The sequence below is a fragment of the Triturus cristatus genome, chromosome 10, assembly GCF_964204655.1.
Source record: "Triturus cristatus chromosome 10, aTriCri1.1, whole genome shotgun sequence".
NCBI classification, from domain to species: Eukaryota; Metazoa; Chordata; class Amphibia; order Caudata; family Salamandridae; genus Triturus; species Triturus cristatus.
The window spans coordinates 835206709-835227588 of record NC_140593.1 but is presented as its reverse complement, the minus strand read 5'-3'; the positions used below and the strand labels follow the sequence as shown (position 1 = coordinate 835227588).

The 20880-nt window shown below is 50.7% G+C and overlaps 2 protein-coding genes across 2 annotated transcripts in view; one reads left to right on the top strand and one right to left on the bottom strand.

Annotated features, from left to right (window-relative positions):
- Nucleotides 1–20880, bottom strand: part of CORO7 (coronin 7) — an 850148-nt gene that overhangs the window by 327812 nt on the left and 501456 nt on the right. The window lies entirely within an intron of this gene.
- Nucleotides 14892–20880, top strand: part of VASN (vasorin) — a 43062-nt gene continuing 37073 nt past the window's right edge. Inside the window, exon 1 of the mRNA XM_085628452.1 lies at nucleotides 14892–15096. Within this exon, the coding sequence (XP_085484578.1) occupies nucleotides 15068–15096 (29 nt within the window). The 5' untranslated portion in view covers nucleotides 14892–15067. The remainder of the gene's footprint in view (nucleotides 15097–20880) is intronic.

Here is a 20880-nt window from a genome sequence, read left to right as displayed (position 1 = left end):
GGGTTTCCAATCTTTCTGTTAAAGAAGCGTTCTTAATTCAACTAATAAAAACGTTTGAACACAAAAAAAAAGAAGCTTTCTTAACTGAGAACCGGTTGGACACAGCATGCTCACAAGAGACCTGGTTGTTGGTAAAGTTCATCCTAAGGGCGATTTAGCTATCTTACCAAACTTAGCATTCTATTGAGATTATGAAATATTGAATACTCCTGGTCACTGTTTACTCAGAATCCTTTTGCAATTCTTCTCTACAATTACGTATGATGACCATATATTAGTTCTATTCGATGGGTACATCCCTACTGAAAAACAATACGAGTATCATCTCGCAGTGGTGTTAAACAGTAGCAGCCCGTCCCCTGTCAAAGTGGCAGGGCGGGCCGGAGGCGGGGAGCGAGGGGGAAGAGGGAGGGAGGGGGACAAAAATAAACTTAGATGATCGCCGCCGCCGCTGTCTCCCGCTGCATCGTGGTCTTCTGTCTTCTGGGAACAGGCTTCCAGAATGCACTACAGCCAATCCTGATGCTGCATGAAAGTAGCGCCAGGATTAGCCAAAGCGCTGGCAACTTGTGCTCCCAGGCAGACTGGGAGCCTGTAAAACACACAAGACGATGGACGGAATGTTGCACATTGGCAAAACATTCACCCCCAGTCACAGATCTGGGTTTAATCCATCGTTATTAGACGTGGGTCCCATGCTCACTACGCCACTGGAGTCAAGCTATCCTGGCTGAAGATGGGTGAAACTCCGAAACCGGTCCTAGGATGCTTGATTCCGGTCCAGGGAAGACATGACTTGGCAGTTCGGGCTGGACTGTTCCCATGAGGCACAGGGTCAAGACTGATTTGCATATGGCCATGTCTGAATTGGGGTGGCGTGGTGAGCAAAATAACGATGGATTAAACCCAGATCTGTGACTGGGGGTGAATGTTTTGCCAATGTGCAACATTCCGTCCATCGTCTTGTGTGTTAGACTGGGAGCCTGTGCCTGCTCTCTCCAGTCCCAGCAAGGTAGCTGGGGCTTGAGAGAGCTTCACTGCGCATGAGGGTTTGGCCGGCCTGAGACAGCTGGCCAAACACCTCATGCGCAGTGAAGGGAGTGCCCACTATTCCCCCACCAGCAGTGTCATCCCCTGGACCCACCCCCAAGACTCGTCAGAGTCCTAGGGGCGGGTCCAGGGTAATAAAATAAAACGATAACACCCGTTTTATTATCGTCCTATTTTCTGGTGGTGGCAGGGACGGCGTTCCTCTGCTCTAATGGAGCGGCCATTTATCAAATTAGTAATATGCATCATCAAGACCAAAAGCATCAATTGCAGGACATTTGAACCTAAAAATTTCTAACCATACCACCTCCACTTTGGCCTGCAAAGGGCAACAGGGGTCTTGGACCACCCTACTCTCTTGGTTCCAAATAAGAAATACCCCCCCTACTCTCTTGGTTCCAAATAAGAAATACCCCCCCTACTCTCTTGGTTCCAAATAAGAAAACAAACACAAGAGGCAAAAATCCGATTTGCACAATTGCACAAATTAGCAAGGGATACTTTTGAATGGAAGAATTGATGGAGACATCCGAGGTAAATTGACCAGATTTGGAATAAACTCAGGTCAACAAGTATATTCAACCACCGACTACATGATTTCCTTGTACAATCTGTATAATGAAGTCATAAGATTCACTACTACCCTAACAGATCTAAGCAATCACACCATACTAGAAAGCTCTTTTCTTCTTAATACGAATGGCAGGCAGATATGGAATCTGAAGTACATTCACTTGTTACTAAATCAAAAGAATGGGCGATCGTATTGGTCTCCTTGAGTGGTAATCCATTTAACAAAATATCTAAGTGACTCTGAACTAAAAGTTTCTCAGTGTCATCAAAAGGGGAATGCGATTTAACATTTAAAAAGATGCTCCAGGAAATAACCAGAAAAAAATAAATGTACTTCTCACAAGCTAAATGAAACCCTGTTACCAACTAAGAATCCCACACTGGACCAAAGGAAACTGGGAATTAACCGAATTACGCCGGCCTGTTTCAATTATTTACATCGAACAACCCAATCAATAAAGGTTGCATCCTCAACAAATGTCAAGGGATGAGGGAGGCAGAAGTATCTAAATTCTACCACTCTGTGCAGGAGGCTGCCCAAGATAGATGCTCCCAGAAATTCTGGAATGTGATCACAAGCTGTACTGGCACGAGGTTAACCAGCCCACACATGCTAACTTCGGAAACGGTTGTGTGATGCAACAACTAAATCTCTAACTCCGCATGCCTAAACAACGCGGTCTGAATAACGACGCGTCTTAACCACGCATTGCTTTGCCATGCACGCCTTTACCACACATTTTCGAGGTAAAGGCATGCATGGTAAAGGGGTATGCGTGGCTAAGGTCGCCACCCCCCTCCCCACCACCCTAAGGTACAAACCCTCCCCCGCCACTCTCCGGCCCTGAGGAGCAAATACCCCTACCCCCTCCCAACACCCCCCCTGCCCTATTGCCTAAAACCCTGTCCCTTAACCTGACCCTGGCCAGCCCTGACCTAGCCCTAAAAACTGCCCTGCCCTCCCCATAGCCCTAAAAACTACCCAGACTACCCCTTACCCTCTTTCTGCCCTGCGGCCTAATACCCAAACCTCTAATTACAAAAACGACCCCAACACTCCCCCAGCCCTAAAAACTACACCAACCTCGTCATCCCTGAAAACAATCTGACCCCCACAAACTAGCCCCACCCCCCAGCCCTGAAAACTAGCCTCAATCCCCCCCAACCATGAAACCCCAGCAGCCCAGAAAACTACCCCCGAAACCCCCAGCCCAGAAAACTACCCTGACCCACCCCAGCCTAGAAAACTACTCCCGACCCCCTCAGCCCAGAAAACTACTCCAACCCACCCACAGCCCACAAAACTACCTTGACCACCCCCAGCCCACATAACTACCCCAACCACCCCCAGCCCACAAAACTACCCTGACCAACCCAAACCCATCAAACTACCCCATGACCCACCCCCAGCCCACAAATCAACCTCTGAACCCCATCCCACAAAAGTACCCCGCCCCACCCCCCCCCGCCCCACTTACCTCACCGGGTATCTCTCCCTGCTTCCGCCCGTCCACCAGCCCTACCGCGCATTGCCTTAACCACTCACATGCGTGGTTAGGACATATGCATGGTTAAGGCATGCGTGGTAGGGCTTGCGGAGTGGGAACACTCGTGGTTTAGACCGACTGTTCTCCCTTCGGAAACTGCCAGGGCTCATTATCTTCAATGCTGATAGTGCACAAAGCCTGATTCAAGTCCAAACGACCCCAAGGCACAGAATATACTCTCATCCGCTCAGGAAGAACTCACGAGTTCACACCACTGAAAAACTCTGCTGCCGAATATTTCGATATTGAAAAATGACCCAGAAATTTGGGGAGAAATTATAAACCCGCTTTTTAGGTCTCGCCTACGGAGCGCGCATGCGCTCAGGGCCTTTAGCCGTCGCTCTGATCTTTTTTTAAGCAAATTCTCGTGCTTGTGGCGGCATCCACCTTGCGGGAGCGAGCAGTGTGGCGCACATGCTAATTGGCTGTTGCTCACTCCCGCAAGGCAGACTGCACCACAAGCACGAGTGTGCTTTAAAATAGCTGCTGTTACTCCCCCTCTCTCTCACAACCCTCCCGCCCATTCCTTTCTTTGATGCTTTGTTTTAAAACTTTTAGCGCGAGGCACGTGCGCTTGTTGGCTTTTGGTGTAATCTCTAATTAATGTATGTTTAATTCATAATTGGATTATATCCTCTTAAATGCAAAATTGAGCACTTCACAAATAATGTTACATTACACTGAGACTGTTGATTCCTCTTGAATTTTATCACCGCAAATCAAGCATTTCAGAAGATAGGTTCGTCCATCCTCAATCACTTTTTCTTATCTGAATGCCCATAACGGGGTCCTCCCTTAAGGGTCAATCGGCATTCTCGAATTACCATAATTATTTTTGAAGGGAACATCGCTTTCTAACCATAAGCGGCACATTATTTGGGTCATATTTTTATGTCCGAATTTTGTTGTGACTCAGTAACTCTTCAGTATCAATGATACTGACCGGTGCCCTCTCCGGTATCAGTTTACACAGACAACAGCATTTAGCTGCTGTCACGGGCCGCGCACGCTTTCAGCGTGGAAACCGTGATGTAAACAATTCATGGTATTTCTACAGTGGGCTGACAGCTTCTTCAAGACATCAGCTGACCACTGTTACATCCAGCGAAACTATTCAGGTAAGCGGGTTCCCTGGCACTTACATTCTACCATCGTAGAGTGTTTCATTACCTCTCTCTACCTCTCTCTACCTCTCTCTCTCTCTCTCTCTCTCTCTCTCTCTACCTCTCTCTCTCTACCTCTCTCTCTCTACCTCTCTCTCTCTACCTCTCCCTCTCTACTTCTCTCTCTCTACCTCTCCCTCTCTACTTCTCTCTCTCTACTTCTCTCTCTCTACTTCTCTCTCTCTACTTCTCTCTCTCTACCTCTCTCTCTCTACCTCTACCTCTCTACCTCTATCTCTACCTCTACCTCTCTCTATACCTCTCTCAAAGATGGCTGCAGCGTCTACGTGGGATGCTGTGGACTAAGTGGCAGCCGGAGCCTGATAGCACTGCTTGTCCTTTATATATAAAAAAACAAGCATTGGTATAGCCAATAGGTCTCCCCTTTGGGACCTCATAAGTGTTTAGTTATCCAGTACAATATCCTTGGTGCAACAAAATCAAGTGTTGCATGGTTAAACACTTATAAGGTCCCAAAGGCGAGACCTATTGGCTATGCAAATGCTTGTTAATGAATGCTTTGTCTTTGAGTCAAATACCAAACTCCTGGAAGAAAGGCATCTTAATTCCACTACATAAATAAAGGGCCGTAAAAGTGAAGCCAAGAATGATCGACAAACAACACTGCTGGGCACTTGCGGCAAACTGAGTACAGCAGTAGGTAAATTAAAACAGATTACTTTCAACTGAGTAAGCCAGGTTCCATAAGACTCTTCTTGGCTGGATAATTTGACAGGTCTTGTGATTCTCTTGGAAAAATATGTGAGCCATAAAAGATAAGCTATCTGAGCAGCCTTTATTAATTTTTCCATTGCTTTCGATAAAGTGGATAGGTCTACTCTCTGGTACAAACGGGTTCTCTATATAGCCTAATCTAACAGCTTTACACACAGACACGTGGTGTCAAGTTTTACTTAGTTCTGGAGTTGGCTCAATCTACTAAATTTACGCAGGGAAGTGTTTTAGGTCGCCGGCTTTTTTTTCATTATATATTCACAATCTTCCATTTATCTTTGTCGAAGTCGGATAGTTTGCCCTTGTCACTGGTGAACAAGCGCTCCATACTTTCCTCTATGCCGATTATATTATCCTAGACCACACCCCACTATTCAAACTTCCAATTTTAAAAAATGTGAACAGAAATATTATCCTAATTGTAAGAATAGGGGGGGGGGGGGGGGCTGGTTAATGTGTTTTCTTTTTGAATACCAATAAAAATGTTGTTTAAAAAAATGGTAAGAATAGGGGATATTTAGAGGTGGAAAAATGGGAACACACCCCTGAAAAAGATACCAAGTTACATCTACTTGGGCACAATATTGAGTTGTAACAAGTCACGTAACATCCATAAAAGAGCATGTCAAGTTACAGCTCCAGAACTCCACAGAGAATAACTGCGCAACTAGATGAAACTTAGAATTGGTCTTAAAATGCATGGAAGAGACAGAGGTTTTCAAAAGCTAGTCATACTGAGAGGTTGCTGATTTGTTTGTGTATGTTGAGTTTTTCTGTGAGGCCTTACCTGTACACACTGTATATAGGTTTAGCTACATTTACCCACAGACTGCACCATCACTGTCTAACCAGGGCAACAGGTGGACAGGAGAAATGAAGGGACATGAAGAACACGAACCGATTGTAAAGCTGCTCACTGTGTACATGGCGAAATGTTTTAAACAATCAATAAACAGAACTTTAAAATAAAACAGAGATTGCTGAAAGAACTTTAAAGCTTGGCACAAAAGAGCATAGTTTCAACATTGATACCTCTGTTGGTACAAGTCACCTTCCCACAAAGTGGCACCTATTGCCTTCAGAGCAGGTGTACCAAGTATTTTACCTTGGGTCATACCCGTCACCTTTGATGAAGTGGTGTCACCTTGACTCAAGGGACACCATTGTCATCCCTCAAGTGCCACCTGTTCCCTTCCCTCAGGCATTACACATCGTCTTCACTGAAGTGGAATCATCTATTTCACTCAGGAGGTACCTGTTCCCTTACCTCAGGTGATACCTTGTCCCTTCTCTGCCGGGGTCCGTTCCCTCAGGTGATACCAGTCACCCAGCAGCAGGTAGTCCCCAATTCTTCACTCGAGTTGTACCCATCACCCAGGAGAAGGTAGTCCATGACTCTTCCCTCAAGTGGTACCCGTCACCCAGCTGGAGGTAGTCCCTGACTCTTTCTGCAAGTGGTACCCATCACCCAGCAGAAGGTAATCCCCGACTCTTCCCTCAGGTGTCACCTGTCACCCAGCGGGAGGTAGTCCCAGACTCTTCCCTCAAGTGGTACCCATCACCCAGTAGAAGGTAGTCCCTGACTCTTCCCTCAAGTGGTACCCATCACCCAGTAGAAGGTAGTCCCTGACTCTTCCCTCAAGTGGTACCCGTCACCCAGCGGCAGGTAGTCCCCGACTCTTCCCATAAGTGGTACCCATCAACCAGCAGAGGTAGTCCCTGACTCTTCCCTCAAGTGGTACCCGTCACCCAGCGGCAGGTAGTCCCCGACTCTTCCCTCAGGTGGTACATGTCACCCAGCGGGAGGTAGTCCCGGACTCTTCCCTCAAGTGGTACCCATCATCCAGTAGAAGGTAGTCCCTGACTCTTCCCTTAGGTGGTACATATTCTCTTCTGCAGGTGGCACCTGTGCCATGTTTCCTCGGGTATCTGCCCCTTTTCTTCAGCTCACCCTTCCTTCCTTCCGAAGACATTTTTTCTTTTCCTCAGTTAATACTGCTTCCTTTTCGGCATCACAGAAAAATGTATCTATACTCTCTTTTTGGGTATTAAATTGCCTTGACGTTTTTACTAGTCTCCAAAAGAGTACCCCAAGGGTGTTCTTTGAGACACTCACATACCCTACTGGTGACCCTCACACACCCTATTGGTGTTGTGCTTCATCTTTGGGTCTCATCCTGCTCCCTATAAAGCAGGATAGGCTCGACCATATTCCAGGGAGCACTTTTGATATTTTCACCGATGGGGTTCGGGTGCTAGTAAGATAAACATACCTATTGGATACCCCAGTTCCCATTTAATATATGGTCCCTCTAGTATGGTTAAAAACAATGGAGTCTGAGGGTTCACAGGGGATATAATGTCCTCACACCCTAATTTGTGTCAACATGTTTCAGTCCACTTCCAATGGCCACTAGAGGTCAGGACTTAACTATTAATGCCCCTCTATCCATACCTCTCTGTGTCTTGTTCCCTACATCCTACAGGCCAGCAGTGTAAAAAAATATATATATAAAGACAACTCGAGGTACAACATATCAAGAACAAAAATGCAGGTGCACTTGCGTGTTACAGAAGCGTGTATTGAAGCCCCAGGTAGTATTCAACATCACTCCTTTCACAGGGACAGGCTTGTGGGCACGTCCCTGTAGTAACACTCACTCCCAGGGTACTGTGTCTCCACTTCATCTATTTGTGCTCCACTCTTTCCCGCTTTTCATGGCACCCACCCCCTTCCTTCTCGTGGTATCAGTTCACTACTATTTGATGGAAGACAGCCATTTTCCTCAAGTGCGGCCCATCCCTCTCCCTTGATGCTGTACTTACCTCTTTCCAGTTACTTAGTGTATGTCCCCTTCTGTTTGGTGGTACCTGTTGCCTTCCTTCTGACAGAAACCGAGCCCTTCTTTCATCTGATGCATTTTCCCTATGGCCAGGTATCGCCAAAACCTCACCCCTGTCTTGACTTGATCCCCAGTCCCCCCACCTCCCCCTGTGCCCCCATCATCCCCCATCGCAAGGACAGCAAACGACAAATGTTCTAAACGTTTTGGGTTAGGGGTCGTAATCCCCTTGCCGTATTTATTATCACAACACAAACATCACCTATTTCAAAACATTTTCTCAATATCATTTAACAAAAATTAATACGCAGAAACACCACACTGCATTATTTACAATTTTGATGGATGGCTAACCTTAACATATACATTAATACACAGCCATTCTTCACCATATTTCGTCTTGTCCCTGCGTATCCAGCATTAAGCCTACGAGTGCGATCATGACTGGTCAAACCAGTGAGGTCCCCTCTCAAACAGGACCTCACCCCGCAGTAATCTTGCTCAGGTGCCTGTCTGCCTACCAAGTCACATACCTCTGACACCCCTGACTCCCCCCCAACCCTTCCAAGGGCCGTTGCTGCTAGCTTGGCACCCACAAACCTGTGGGGGGGATCAGACATAAGGGCAGGTTGGCAGCGTGCACTCTCACACCCCCACTCCACACAAAAAAAAGCTTTTGTCCTAGGGAGGGTCCCCCAAATGCCTGATAAAATTCTTAGAAGTTGTAGACTACTTTCCGTTCACCCCAGCCCTGACTCCCTCCTTCGTTTGGCCCCGCCCTTCCAAACCAGCCCTCTCTTTATTACCTTCCCCATGGCCTAGTCTTTGTTTTCCTGGTCTGGTCCTGCCCTCCCTCTCTGGAAGGTTCCTCTGGCTCTCACCTTGCATGGCCCTAGCTCGCTCTAGCCTCTGGTTCTACTCTGCCCTTTCTGGTGTTCGCTTCTCCCTTCCTCCACTCTGGCCACACGCACCTTTCTTCTAAGGTCTGACCCCTCTTGCCCTGGCCCCGTGCCCCTGGTTCTGCCTCCTCCTGCCCTCGCGTCTTGCTTCCCCTCTGGTCCTGTGACGCTGATCCGACCGGTCGAGCCCTCTCTTCCTTCACCCGTGGCCTCTCTACACTCTGACCCAAAAGGCTCTCCCACCTAATGTGTTGTACCCGTGACATAACGGGTATGCCACGTAGGGTCATGTGACCCAAGTTAAAATAAATGGTGATGCACCTACGTACAGCCAGTTTTGGGCGTACGGCTGTGCTAGCCACCAAAGCACAATATTGACTCCTGTGGTTATTTCCAGATATAGGCCACCCACAACCAACTAACCTTTGTGGGCCCGGTCGCGTTTACCTGAGATGCGGGCGACAACAGCTGGCGACAAGGGTGGGCGTGCCCCATTCTCGCACCGAGTGGCGGTTGTGAGGGTCTTTCACCGACCTCGCGGTGCTCGTGCTACGGTGCGCCCTGGCCCGGATGAGCGGCGGTCTGTGAGGAGCTGTGGATCCGCCCCCCGCTGGTGCGGGTGTGTGCCTCGTTGTTGAGCTGGTCCGCTAGAACGTGCGAAGGTGAGCCGCTGCGGAGCTGCTGCCTTCACTGTCCCTGCCGCGTGTGTGCCGTCTTGCTACGCGGCAGCATCGGAGAGGAGACGCGCGCTCACTGTTCTCGTGAGCGCCAGCTAGGCCACGTGCGCTCCATGTAAGCGACTGCGATCGGAAGTCTTCCCAGCACGTTCTGTCCTCCTGCTGGGGCGCTGGTACTGCCATTGGCACGCAGGGGAAGAGACAGGAGAAAACAACGAAGCCAGAGGGCTGCAAGATTACTGGGGGGACTCAACGGCCCATAACACCAGTAAAGTCTGTTTAAGCACACCACACACAAGAAAGTGGAGGCAAGGCAGCTGGGTGACATCTACAGCTCATACATAAGAAGGAAACAAAAACAAAAGTACAAGCACTCTAACCATGAGGTAGAGGGGAACGGTGCATTGGCCAGTACATCAGGACCTGTGAATACCAGCAGTGCTGGAGACAAAGTGCAGGATACACCCTACACCAGTGTTAGGAGTGCAGCCTGAAGTGGCACAGCAATAAAAAGGACACGGCAACACAAGTCAACAGGGAGCAACCATGTCCACGATTCCCCCAATAGAGCCATTCATTGTGGAAGGGTCCCCATCGTCACTTGCGCCAAAGTGGAAAGACTGGTTAGAACACTTACTCATTTTCTTCGAGGCCACGAAGGTCCACAAGGACCAGAAAAGAGCCATGCTACTACATTTGGGGGACAAGGACATTAACAATATAACCAAAACGCTTGCAGAGGCCACGCCCAGAACTCATCACACGTTAATAAATGCTCTCAACGGACACTTTGAGCCGATGGCTAATCAACACTACGAATGGTTCATATTCCGACAAGCACGTCAACTTCCGGAGGAGTCTCTTGACACGTTCCATGCCCGGCTCAAGAATCTGGCGTCCACGTGCGGGCTCCGAGACGAAACGGAAGAGATCAGGGGACAGATAATTCAGTTCTGTGCGTCTGCCAAGTTCCGGGAAAGGATCTTAGAAGAATCAGGGAAGCCACTAACAGACATACCGACACTTGGCCGCACCAAAGAATTATGGAAGGCCCGAGCGGCCCACATGGAGGTGGCCCTCCAATCCCCAGTCAAGACGGAACCGGTGAATGTCGTGACAGCCAAGCCAGCACCGCGAAGGAACATGAAAGACGCCGGAACTACGTCCCATGGGCAGGCGAAAACCTGTGGATACTGCGGTGGACCACCTCACAAAGCAGCGGTATGCCCAGCAAAGGGCAAAAGATGCTCAGGCTGTGGGCGGTTCAATCACTTTGAAAAAATCTGCAGGTCGGAAAGGTATCCGAAGCCCCTCAAGTGGTCAAACATGGTACCGGAAGGTGAGAGAGCCCAGTGACATGGACGACGATGATGAAGAAGAACGGGTGGTGCACAAGGTGCACATGATCAGGACGACCACCCGGAAGGCACGACGACTGCCTCAATGCAACATCCAAGTGAGCCCTCAGGACGCTATGGCCGTGGTGGATACGGGTGCCACGATTAACATCACGGCCGCCGCTCTGTACAAAACCATGAGTCCTGTGCCAGCGTTACACCTCAAGGCTATCACAGTTTTCGCCTATGGCCAAGACACGCCACTGAAGATACGTGGCCGATTCAAGACCCTGATATCACATGGGACACAGTCCATCACCACCAACGTATACGTAACAGAGGATGGACCGGGCATGCTGTTAGGCTGCCAGGCTGCGGAAGACTTGGGAGTAGCGGCATTCGCGTTCGGAGTGCACCAGGAATCCGTCCAACATATCCTGGTGGAATTCGCGAATGTATTCGAAGGGATCAAGAAGTTCAAAGGCAAGGAAGTGGATCTTCACGTCAACCCCACCGTGCAACCGGTAGCCCTGCGTCACCGGTGAGTGGCCTTTCACTTGCGTACTCTAGTGGACGAGGAGTTAAAAAAGCTAGAAGCAGCCGGCATCATTGAAAAGGTGATGGGGCCTACCCCGTGGGTTTCCCCAATTGCTGTCACCCGGAAGCCCAAGCAACCAGGGGCTGTTCGGATTTGTGTGGACATGAGGCGGACGATCGCTGCCATTAAAAGGGAACGTCATATTACCCCGACCATAGACGACCTGATCGGAGAGATGGCGGGAGCCTGCTGGTTTTCCAAGTTAGACCTGAGATCGGGGTACCATCAGCTTGTGCTGGATGAAGCTTCCCGCAATATTACTACCTTCTCAACTCATGTTGGTCTTCGGAGATATACCAGTCTGAGCTATGGTGTGTCCAGCGCCAGGGAGGTTTTTCAAAACACAATACATGAGCTGATCATGGACATCCCGGGGGTCATCAATGTCAGCGACGACATTATGGTGCACGCCAAGACTATTCCGGAAAACAACTCAAGTCTAACCCAGGTGCTACGCCGACTACAGGATGCCGGACTCACTCTCCACAGGGAAAAGTGTGAATTTTTACAGACTAAACTGCAGTTCTTTGGCTACACTTTCTCCACCGACTGAGTTAATCCTAATCCGGACAAGGTCCGCGACATCAAAAATGCAGCTGCCCCCACCAATGTCACAGAGGTTCGCAGTTTCCTCGGAATGGTGAACTGTTGTGGGTGGTTTATTCGAGACCTCACAACGCTTACCAAACCTCTGAGGGAACTTACGAAGGACTCCACTCCCTGGAAATGGGATAAGGAACAAGCCAAAGCCTTCAGGGACATTAAGGAGGCACTCTCAGAAGCAACCATGCTAGCATTCTTTGACCCCAGGAAGATGACACTGATTGCCGTAGACGCTGGTCCAACTGGACTAGGAGCAGTATTGCTACAATGGCGGCACCCGGAAGAGGACTGGACTCCTGTAGCATTCGCCAGTCGGTCCCTCACGGACACGGAGCAGTAGTATTCCCAGATCGAGAAGGAGGCCATTGCCATACACTGGGGGTGCCGCCACTTCCATCTCTATGTATATGGCAAGCCGTTTGTTGTGGCAACAGATCACAAACCCCTGGTAGCTCTGTTCTCGGGTCTTTTCACCAAACCACCACCCAGGATCGAGAAGTGGATGCTGCAGCTACAAAACTATAACTGCCGAGTGGAGTATCAGCCGGGGTCCCGCAACCTGGCGGACTATCTGTCACATCATCCCCGGGAGGCTACGGAACAGGAAAAGGAAGATGCCGATGACACAGAAGAATACGTCAGGTGTGTCGCTGCACTGTTGTGCCCCCTTCCACTTTCCACGGAGAACCTCCGAGAGGAGACAGACAGGGACTACTGCTTACAGCGAGCGAAGATGGCCCTATGACATGGCAACTGGCACAGGGCCGTGGAAGATTCTGACCGTAGAAGCACAGCGCATAATGGACAGCTTCTGCAACATCAGAGACGAACTCACGGTGGACACCACCGGATGCCTACTGAGGGGGCATCGACTGATAATCCCGACAGCCCGGGTTGTTCAGCTGGCCCACATTGGACACCCGGTGATGGTCAAGACAAAGTCGCGGCTGTGGACTAAAGTCTGGTTGCCCCTCATGGACGAGATAGTAGAAGCTACTGACCGCTCCTGCCTGTCATGCCAGGTAACCGGAGAAGCCCCTCGACCGGCTCCGATAATTACTGAACCAAGACCTCAGACACCCTGGTCATGTGTCAGCTTAGACTTTGGCAGCCTTCCTGATGGCCAACACATGTTCGTAGCTATTGATGATCATTCCAAATATCCAGAGGTTGAGATCATAGCATCCCCCAATGCTGCAGAGGTGATCCTAAAGCTGGAGAAAATCATGGCGACCCACAGCCTTATCCAGGAACTGAGAACGGACAATGGAGCCCCATTCCAAGGGCAGGAACTGGCCATATACCTCACTGAGCTCAGCATTCACCACCGGAGGATCACACCAAGGTGGCCACAAGCTAATGAGGAAGTGGAGAGGTTTATGCGGACCTTAAACAAAGTAATACGCATTGCCCATGACAAGGGTCAGTCAGTAGAGCTGGCCATCTTCACCTTTCTGCGGAGCAATCGCCAAATGCCCCACACAATCACAGGTGTGGCCCCGGCGCATCTGCTCATGGGGAGAGTAGTCACCGACTCCATTCCACATCACCCCCAGTAGCGCCCTGAGGTGCCTGACAACACTGAAGTGGATGCACGACGTGCGCGAGTCCACGCTCAAGTCAGTCAACGGACACATGCGCAACCAGTGAAACTTGAAAAAGGGAACCTGGTGTTACTAAAAAATAGGATAACCAGCGGCAAGTTTTGATTGACCTATGAAAAACTCATGGACTGTTGTGGACCTGAAGGGTACCCGAATCAGTGCCACGAGAGGGAGAGAGACAGTGACCAGAAATGCGTCCTACTTAAAAAAATTCCAGCCAGTGGTATCTGCACCTGGGCCCGCCACCATGGACCAGTCCCCAGGGGCCGTGAGATCAACGGAGATAAATAGAGACATGGAACCAGAGACATCCAGAGTCTGGGGGCGCGTTGACATCTCTGACCGAGTTTCAACCCCAGAGGAAGGGCCTGCGAATGTGGCGTCAGAAGAAGAGCCCGGTGGTCTCCTGGATGATCAGGGTGAGATGCAGTCTGGTGCTGAAGCGAGAGTGACCCTGGGGCGTGGCCGTTCCCAGTACTATCTTCGAGAGAATCCGGAGCCTGCTTGCCGTTTGCGAGACTACTTCACGTAAGACTGTTCCTTGTTGTATTCTTGAAGTTTATGTAGATTATAGCTGTGTTCATTATAGAGTATCAAGAGTGGTCGAGTACGGCATCTGTGAATTGGTCATCGTTTAATGTTTGTTGGGGAGGAATGTTGTGTTGTACCCATGACGTGACTGGTACGCCACGTAGGGTCATGTGACCCAAGTTAAAATAAATGGTGACGCACCTACGTACAGCCAGTTTTGGGCGTACGACTGTGCTAGCCACCAAAGCACAATACTGACTCCTGTGGTTATTTCCAGATATAGGCTACCCACAACCAACTAACCTTTGTGGGCCCGGCGATGCGGGCGACACAACACCACTCACACATTCTGACCAGTGCCCCCTCCCCCTCTCTTCCCTATGGTCCAGGGTTCCCTGAAACGGGTCCGTCGATAGACTGCCGACTTTGGTGCTGGAAACCAGGGTTCGAGCCTCGGGGTCATGTCCACATCCTGTGATTCTGGGCAAATCATCTCCATGCCCGAATGTGTACGGTAACCGGTGCTCATGTAAAGCGCTCCAATACCTTCGGTCGAGTTCGCGCTATATAACATCTGCAAACAAAAGTAGAAGTGCACTAGTCCTTTACTTTTCCCCAGACCCGACAGCATCCAGTGTAGGAGCTGCTGCGCCAATGGGCGGGGCCGTGTATCCGGGCCCGCCCCGCCTGCCCCTCCCACCTCTTAAAGCCAGCCGCACACTCCATGATCCGAAGTTTACCGGGCCGGGACTTGTGAGGGCTGGAGCTGTGTGAGTGAGCCGCCGCCGCACGGGGGAAGGTGCTTGGCACTCCAGGATACTGCGCCCCACCCCTCGGGTACCTGGGCACCGGGCTAGGGCAGCCCCTGTGCATCTCTGACTCTGGGACTCGCGGAGAAAAGAGCGGGATGGCAAACTGCAGACTTATGCTGGCTGGGTGAGTGTCCTCAGACTTCAGCGCTACGGTGGAAAGAGAGCGAATTGTGCAGAGAGGCACACGGACACCTTCTGCGAACACTGCTGCAGGCTGTGCGGTCCCAGCCCCGGGAAGGTAGCTCGGTGGGTTATGTAGAGCGGGTAAAGAGTTGGAAAGTTATGTGCCGGGGTTGACCGTCCTAGGACTGGGCTGCCAGTGTGTACCGTTCTGTACAGGATCTGTGCTGTGCGCCAATTAAAAGGCGCACGGACTGTACAAGGCGGCGCTGCACACTAACTGGCCAGGTGCACAGTGCAGCGAGAGAGGTGACATTGTGCACACTGCTGCATCAGCGTTGAAAGTGTGCAGTGCTGCGCGTGTGCACGGGTATGATCGGCGACAGAAAAGGTACACGGTTGTTCCAAAGGTGACAGGGTGTCCAGGGCTGCTATTGAGCATAGCGCTGTGAGAGGGATGAACAGTGTTGTGGGTGGGCGCTGTATGTCCGCGGGTGTGAGGGGTCTGATAGCGCGCACTTGTGTTGCGAGAGGACTAAAAGTGTTCAGTGTCGCGCTGTCGTGTGCGCAGTGCTGTTTCTGGATGGATGGTGACAGTGTATCTACGATAGCTGGCTGAGTGCGGCACTGTGCCAGGAGTGGTCGCCTGCTCTGCCGTAAAAGCCTCTACACCAGTGTTGTCAAACGTCCTGGAGTGTGTAGGATACTGTACCAAGGTTGACCGTGTGCACAAAGGTGCACCAGAGTCGTGCTGGACCAGGGCAATTCATATCCAGTGATGCACAGAAGGGCCGCTCATCTGATTCTCGACTAACCGCATAAGTTGCTCTGTGCCAGGGACTGCTGCCGCCCCCCCCCCTCCCCGCCTCCGCTCTCTCCACGTCTGCACTCCCACTCTTCCCTACTCTCTACCACGACACCCTCTCACGCATTCTCGCCACACTTTCACTCGCACTCGCCTGCTCCTACACTCTTCGTACGCTCGCATTTCTCCCTGTCTGCTCCCATCTCTCCCTTCCCCTGCCTCCTCTCCGGGACCTGTCATTCGCCCCCACTCCCAAGCCTTCCATCCATCGTACGCGCTTGCTTCCTCCCACCTTCCTCACCCTCTCACAACGTCCCACCCTCCCAGGTCTCTCTTACGTGCTTCACTTTTAAGCCCCCCCCCTCCTCCTTACACGTGTGCCCTCCCCTCTACATCGTCTCTTCACATTCCCTCTCCCGTTGCATCTTCCCTACTAACGCCTCCTCCTTCTCTCTGCCCCATGCCCCTTTCACACTCTGTTCTTCCACTTCTCCCCTTCTTCCAGCCTACGCTGCCTCCCACAGCCGCCTCCCCGCCTTTTCCACCCGCTTCCTCCTTTAATTTTGCCCCTCGCCCCCAGAGTGGATGATGGCGAAGGGGGGAACGCTGCGCACCAAAAAATAAAGACAACATTGTGTAAAACGGTACATTGTGAAGGCCTGGTAAAAATGTAGCAAACAAAAGGCGTGTGATAGCATGAACCATTGTATGCAAGCTAAATGTCACACATGTACACACTTGGAAACCATTCAGAAAAGACACATTTCTGCAAGTGTGTTGCTCCTTTCTACTCCCACGGTGGCGCCAGGGAACGCTCTCCAGGTGGGGTACACTTAACTTTCACCAATGCTTGTAATATTTTGTAAATTCATTTATCAGGCTTTTGCTTAAAAACGGCAGGTTGGGGAGGGACACAGTATCCGTGTACTTGCCTGTCAGTCGCTGCCTTTGACGAATAATGCATAAATAATCTAAAATACCAGAACGCTGTATGCTATCCCACCCCACATCACCTCCGACACACCCACGTGGTAGGGGGTACTAAGATCACCTCACTACCTGCTCCAGTCTAGTTTTCCCTCTGCATTCTGGGATTCGTAGTCCTGATTTTATGATAACCAGTACTGCAAGTCCAGGAATACAAGGAGAAAGCCTGGACTGGAGCCGCTAATTACCGATGGACGTGGTAAATTTAGCGAAAGCGAGTACTTTGCTCCGGGTCCGACCAGTTATGGTTTTTGTGTAACAAAATGAGTTGTCTTGCACCGTCCTGTTTGATCCATTGAGTTTTTTTCTTTGCGACCTGGTACACCTGATGCTGAATTTACAATGCAAAAATGTAGGACTATCAATTCTAGTCAAGAATCAACCCAGACTGGATGAGTTACTGACGCGTGGGCCTGAAAAAGTTGATCTCTCGGTTTTCTGAAGTAATAGCGTGCGACAGATTCGCTTTTTTCTTTGTTCTACACCCTAGTACCGTTGCTGAGTGGGATAAGGCGCAGGGGGATCTAAGAGGGACCTATCAAATAGGCAGATTGAACATTAAAACCAGAGAAAAGTAGAACATTGAACTGGACTATGAAACTTTGATTCCATAGAATTTTTATACAATTCCTTTAGCTTTCTTGGGAAATTCTAAATGTATGATGGGGGTAGGGGTGGATGAAGCAACCATATTACATTGTTAAAATTGAACCTCCCCGCACACAGTACAGCCCAAAGGCCCAACGCCTACACAATATTATTTCCTGTCACGAAGTAGCCTTTCTGCCTAATTACTCTTATTTTCAATCCTGCGGGCTCGTTGGAGGCTTCCCTGACTGCTCAATGTTAAAGGGGACAGTTTGCTTCAGTCATTGAAGTTAGTTTGACAACCAAATGCATCCTGGGGGTGTAGCAGTGCTCGCCCGCTCCAGCTGAACCGAGTGACTCAAGTTCATCTCACAGGCTTGGGCGGGAATATGGCGTCCCTGATGGCATGCAGTCATCCCGTAACCTTGGTTTTGTGGTCCTCTGGGGTGACACACTCCTCGAAACACGGTTATGTCAGCGTGCGATCCCCAGCACAGTGCTTACACAAATGTAGATATGTTAACATGGCTGCCTTGCTGCCGTGTGATTGGCTCCTGGTGGCTAGAGGTTGAAGTCCTGTGCTGCTCGAGCTGCCACTGATGCCTGCTCAGGGGTCCCCGCCGCCCACTCTCTCGGCTGCACCTGCTGTGGCCTGGGCTGAGAGCCGAGGGGGGTGTTGTTTACTTCACGCTCCTTACCTGTGTCCCGGGACGCCCCCTGCCTGACCCCAGCCTTGCTAACTGACAGGGTAAACCCTACTGCAGAAAGAAGAGGGTCTGAGATAGCTCCGGCCCTTCATGGCCCCTGCCTCTGGTGGTCCCAGCAGTTTCAAGACACAGCAGCATACCATTCTGCCAGGCAGTGCCTCGGCCAGCACCTCTGCATGAGGTTGCCATCTAGATTCATACCTTCATGTCACCGTGTTTCCAGAACTGGGGTTTAATTGGACAATCTAATGTCATCTGGGACTTATAGTCATTGCTAACTTCCATTGAAACAATAGCACCGACTCAAGGGATAATGATTTCCGGGAGCGCTATGGACCGGAAGCATGGTGTCCTGGACAAACGGACCATGGTAGCAGCCGTTACAACAGAGAGGTTCAAGAGGGTCAAACTGAGATCCAGCTGGTCTTGCAGGCACTGTGCCAGACCTCCAGGGGCACATGTTCTGCACCGTTGGGTATGAAACTAGTATTACTTCTGTAACGCATATTGCACTTCCAGCGTGAGCACCCTATGGGTGGTGGTATTCTGAGTGGCAGGGTAGGACGTAGAGGAAGTCTGTCCAATTTGCAAAAAATGTTTCGCACACTTTTGTTCTAATTGGCTGGGCCTCCATGCAGCCAAATCGGAGGTTCTCAAACCACCAAAACCATGTCACTCTTGGTTTGGACCACGCACGGTTATGCCTCGCCCGCAAGTGAGAAGCCTAGGGGTGAGCTTCACAGCTTACTTTCCTTTTCTAGGACATTTCTACAGTCTTACCAACTGGACTCAGCCACATGTGCTTACAGCTGCTGCCCGAAACACCTCTTTCAAGCACCAACCCTGGAATGCCTGGCCAGAGCGCTCATTCCCTGCGACATGCAAAAAAGCCTTTTCAAGCTTCCCTAAAAAAGAGATCTACCATCTCCAAATCTGTGCCTTCCATGGGCCACTGACAAGCCAGAGGAGCGCACAATCTTAACATAAAATTTGCCTGAACCAAAACAGATCCAACCCAGCAGCAAGCCTTGTGTAGAAGCGCCCACATGTCGTCCACATGAAAACTCAAACGGCGCCACAACATAGGTGTTTTCCCGCCCAAAACCAGCAGCCTCGATCTGATAGCCCACCATAAGAGGTAGATCATACGAGCATTCGTCCCAAGACTTGAGGAATCCACGCTCCCTCTCTCTCAACGACTAAAGTTGTGGTTAAAGAGTAATGACCAGTTACGCCTTACAGAGGTTGAACTGCATAACATATCAAAGAGTATAGCACATGAGCAGAGGATGAGTTGCATAGGGATGCTTAACATACACTTGAGAAATAGGCCAGGATGGTGGTTCTTGCTCAATACAATGTACGAAATAATGTACAATCCCTTGGACACACACTAGTGTTAGCATCAACATACTAGATGTACTATAAAATAGAATAAAATCCTGTAGATATCTGTCAGTCATAGTTACAACATCAGCACCCTGGTAGGAGGGGGGTTCTGCATGTTGAGCTGGCGGCAGCAGCCATGTCCTAGGTCCCTCTTAAAGGCGCCTTGACGAGGATACTGCCCGGGTGTCTGGGAGCAGGAGCTTCAGGCCTCAGGCAGTGGGGTGGTACTGGGGCCCTGGGTGTTCATGGATGCGAGCGAAATGACCCCTCCATTCCCTGGCTTCGCACTAATAAACAAGATGTAGAAGGGATGCAGTGGGCACCTCAGACCGCTGGTACCACTGCACCCTTGATGGCTACACGAGGGCTGCTTTAGTGTTCTTGCCAATTTAAATGTACTCATAGCAAGAAAGTGGGGGGCATGGACACCACCAGATATCTATCCCCTCAGGTCTGCTCTTAGAGCGTCTTACCTGCGCAGACACCGCGGGCGCTTCTATCTTGCATTTCTGCGTTCAGTCACCCCCGCCACCCCCCTTCAGGGCGCCCACTCTGACCCGAGCTCCTCCTGGCCTCGCTGTGCCATGTGGTAGCCCTCTACTCCAGGCACTGTTTATTTTTCAGCCCTTTCCCTCTCCCGCCCAGGCCCTGCGGTGCCATGTGGCGGCTCCTTTCTAGCACAAAGCGGGTCAGTGTGTGTCCGACAAGTGTTGACTTTGCGAAGCCGAGGCGAACCTGCAGGGAGGGCCGGATGCCATCCCCGCTGCCCCAGTGATTTAATTAAACGGGGAGAGGAGTGGGGAGAAGGCGCCCTGATCCTGGCGGGGGCACAGCCGCGTCTGTAGATGCAGGGTTAACCCTCTGTGGTCTGACCCCATGTCTGATCCCGGGTCAGGCTCTGAAGGGGGCTTGTCAGGGCGGGTTACTCCGCAGATGGAGACATTTCGCAGCCGTGCACTGACAGGCCAGGTAAGGGCCTTGCATTCCGACCCCCCTGGGCCTCTCTCTCTGCCCCAAAACGCCAACAGGCACCCCTTCTACCCGGAGAGGGCCACCTGAGTTCAAGGGTTCCCGCTCAGTCCAGAATGGACCATCTCTGCCAAGGGGGGTCTTCTGTGCCCTGAAAAGACCCCTTCAGATCTGTGAGCTCCCTCGCCAGCCAAGGGGGTGCGGGGCTGTGTCAGATGGTACTCTCTCTAGCCAGGAAGGGTCTTCTCTGGGAGACCCCAACACAATCCTGTGCCCGGGAAGGAGTGGGCCATGGAGAAACCCCCTCCCCATTCTGGCAGCAGCATACTCTGATTTCTAATAT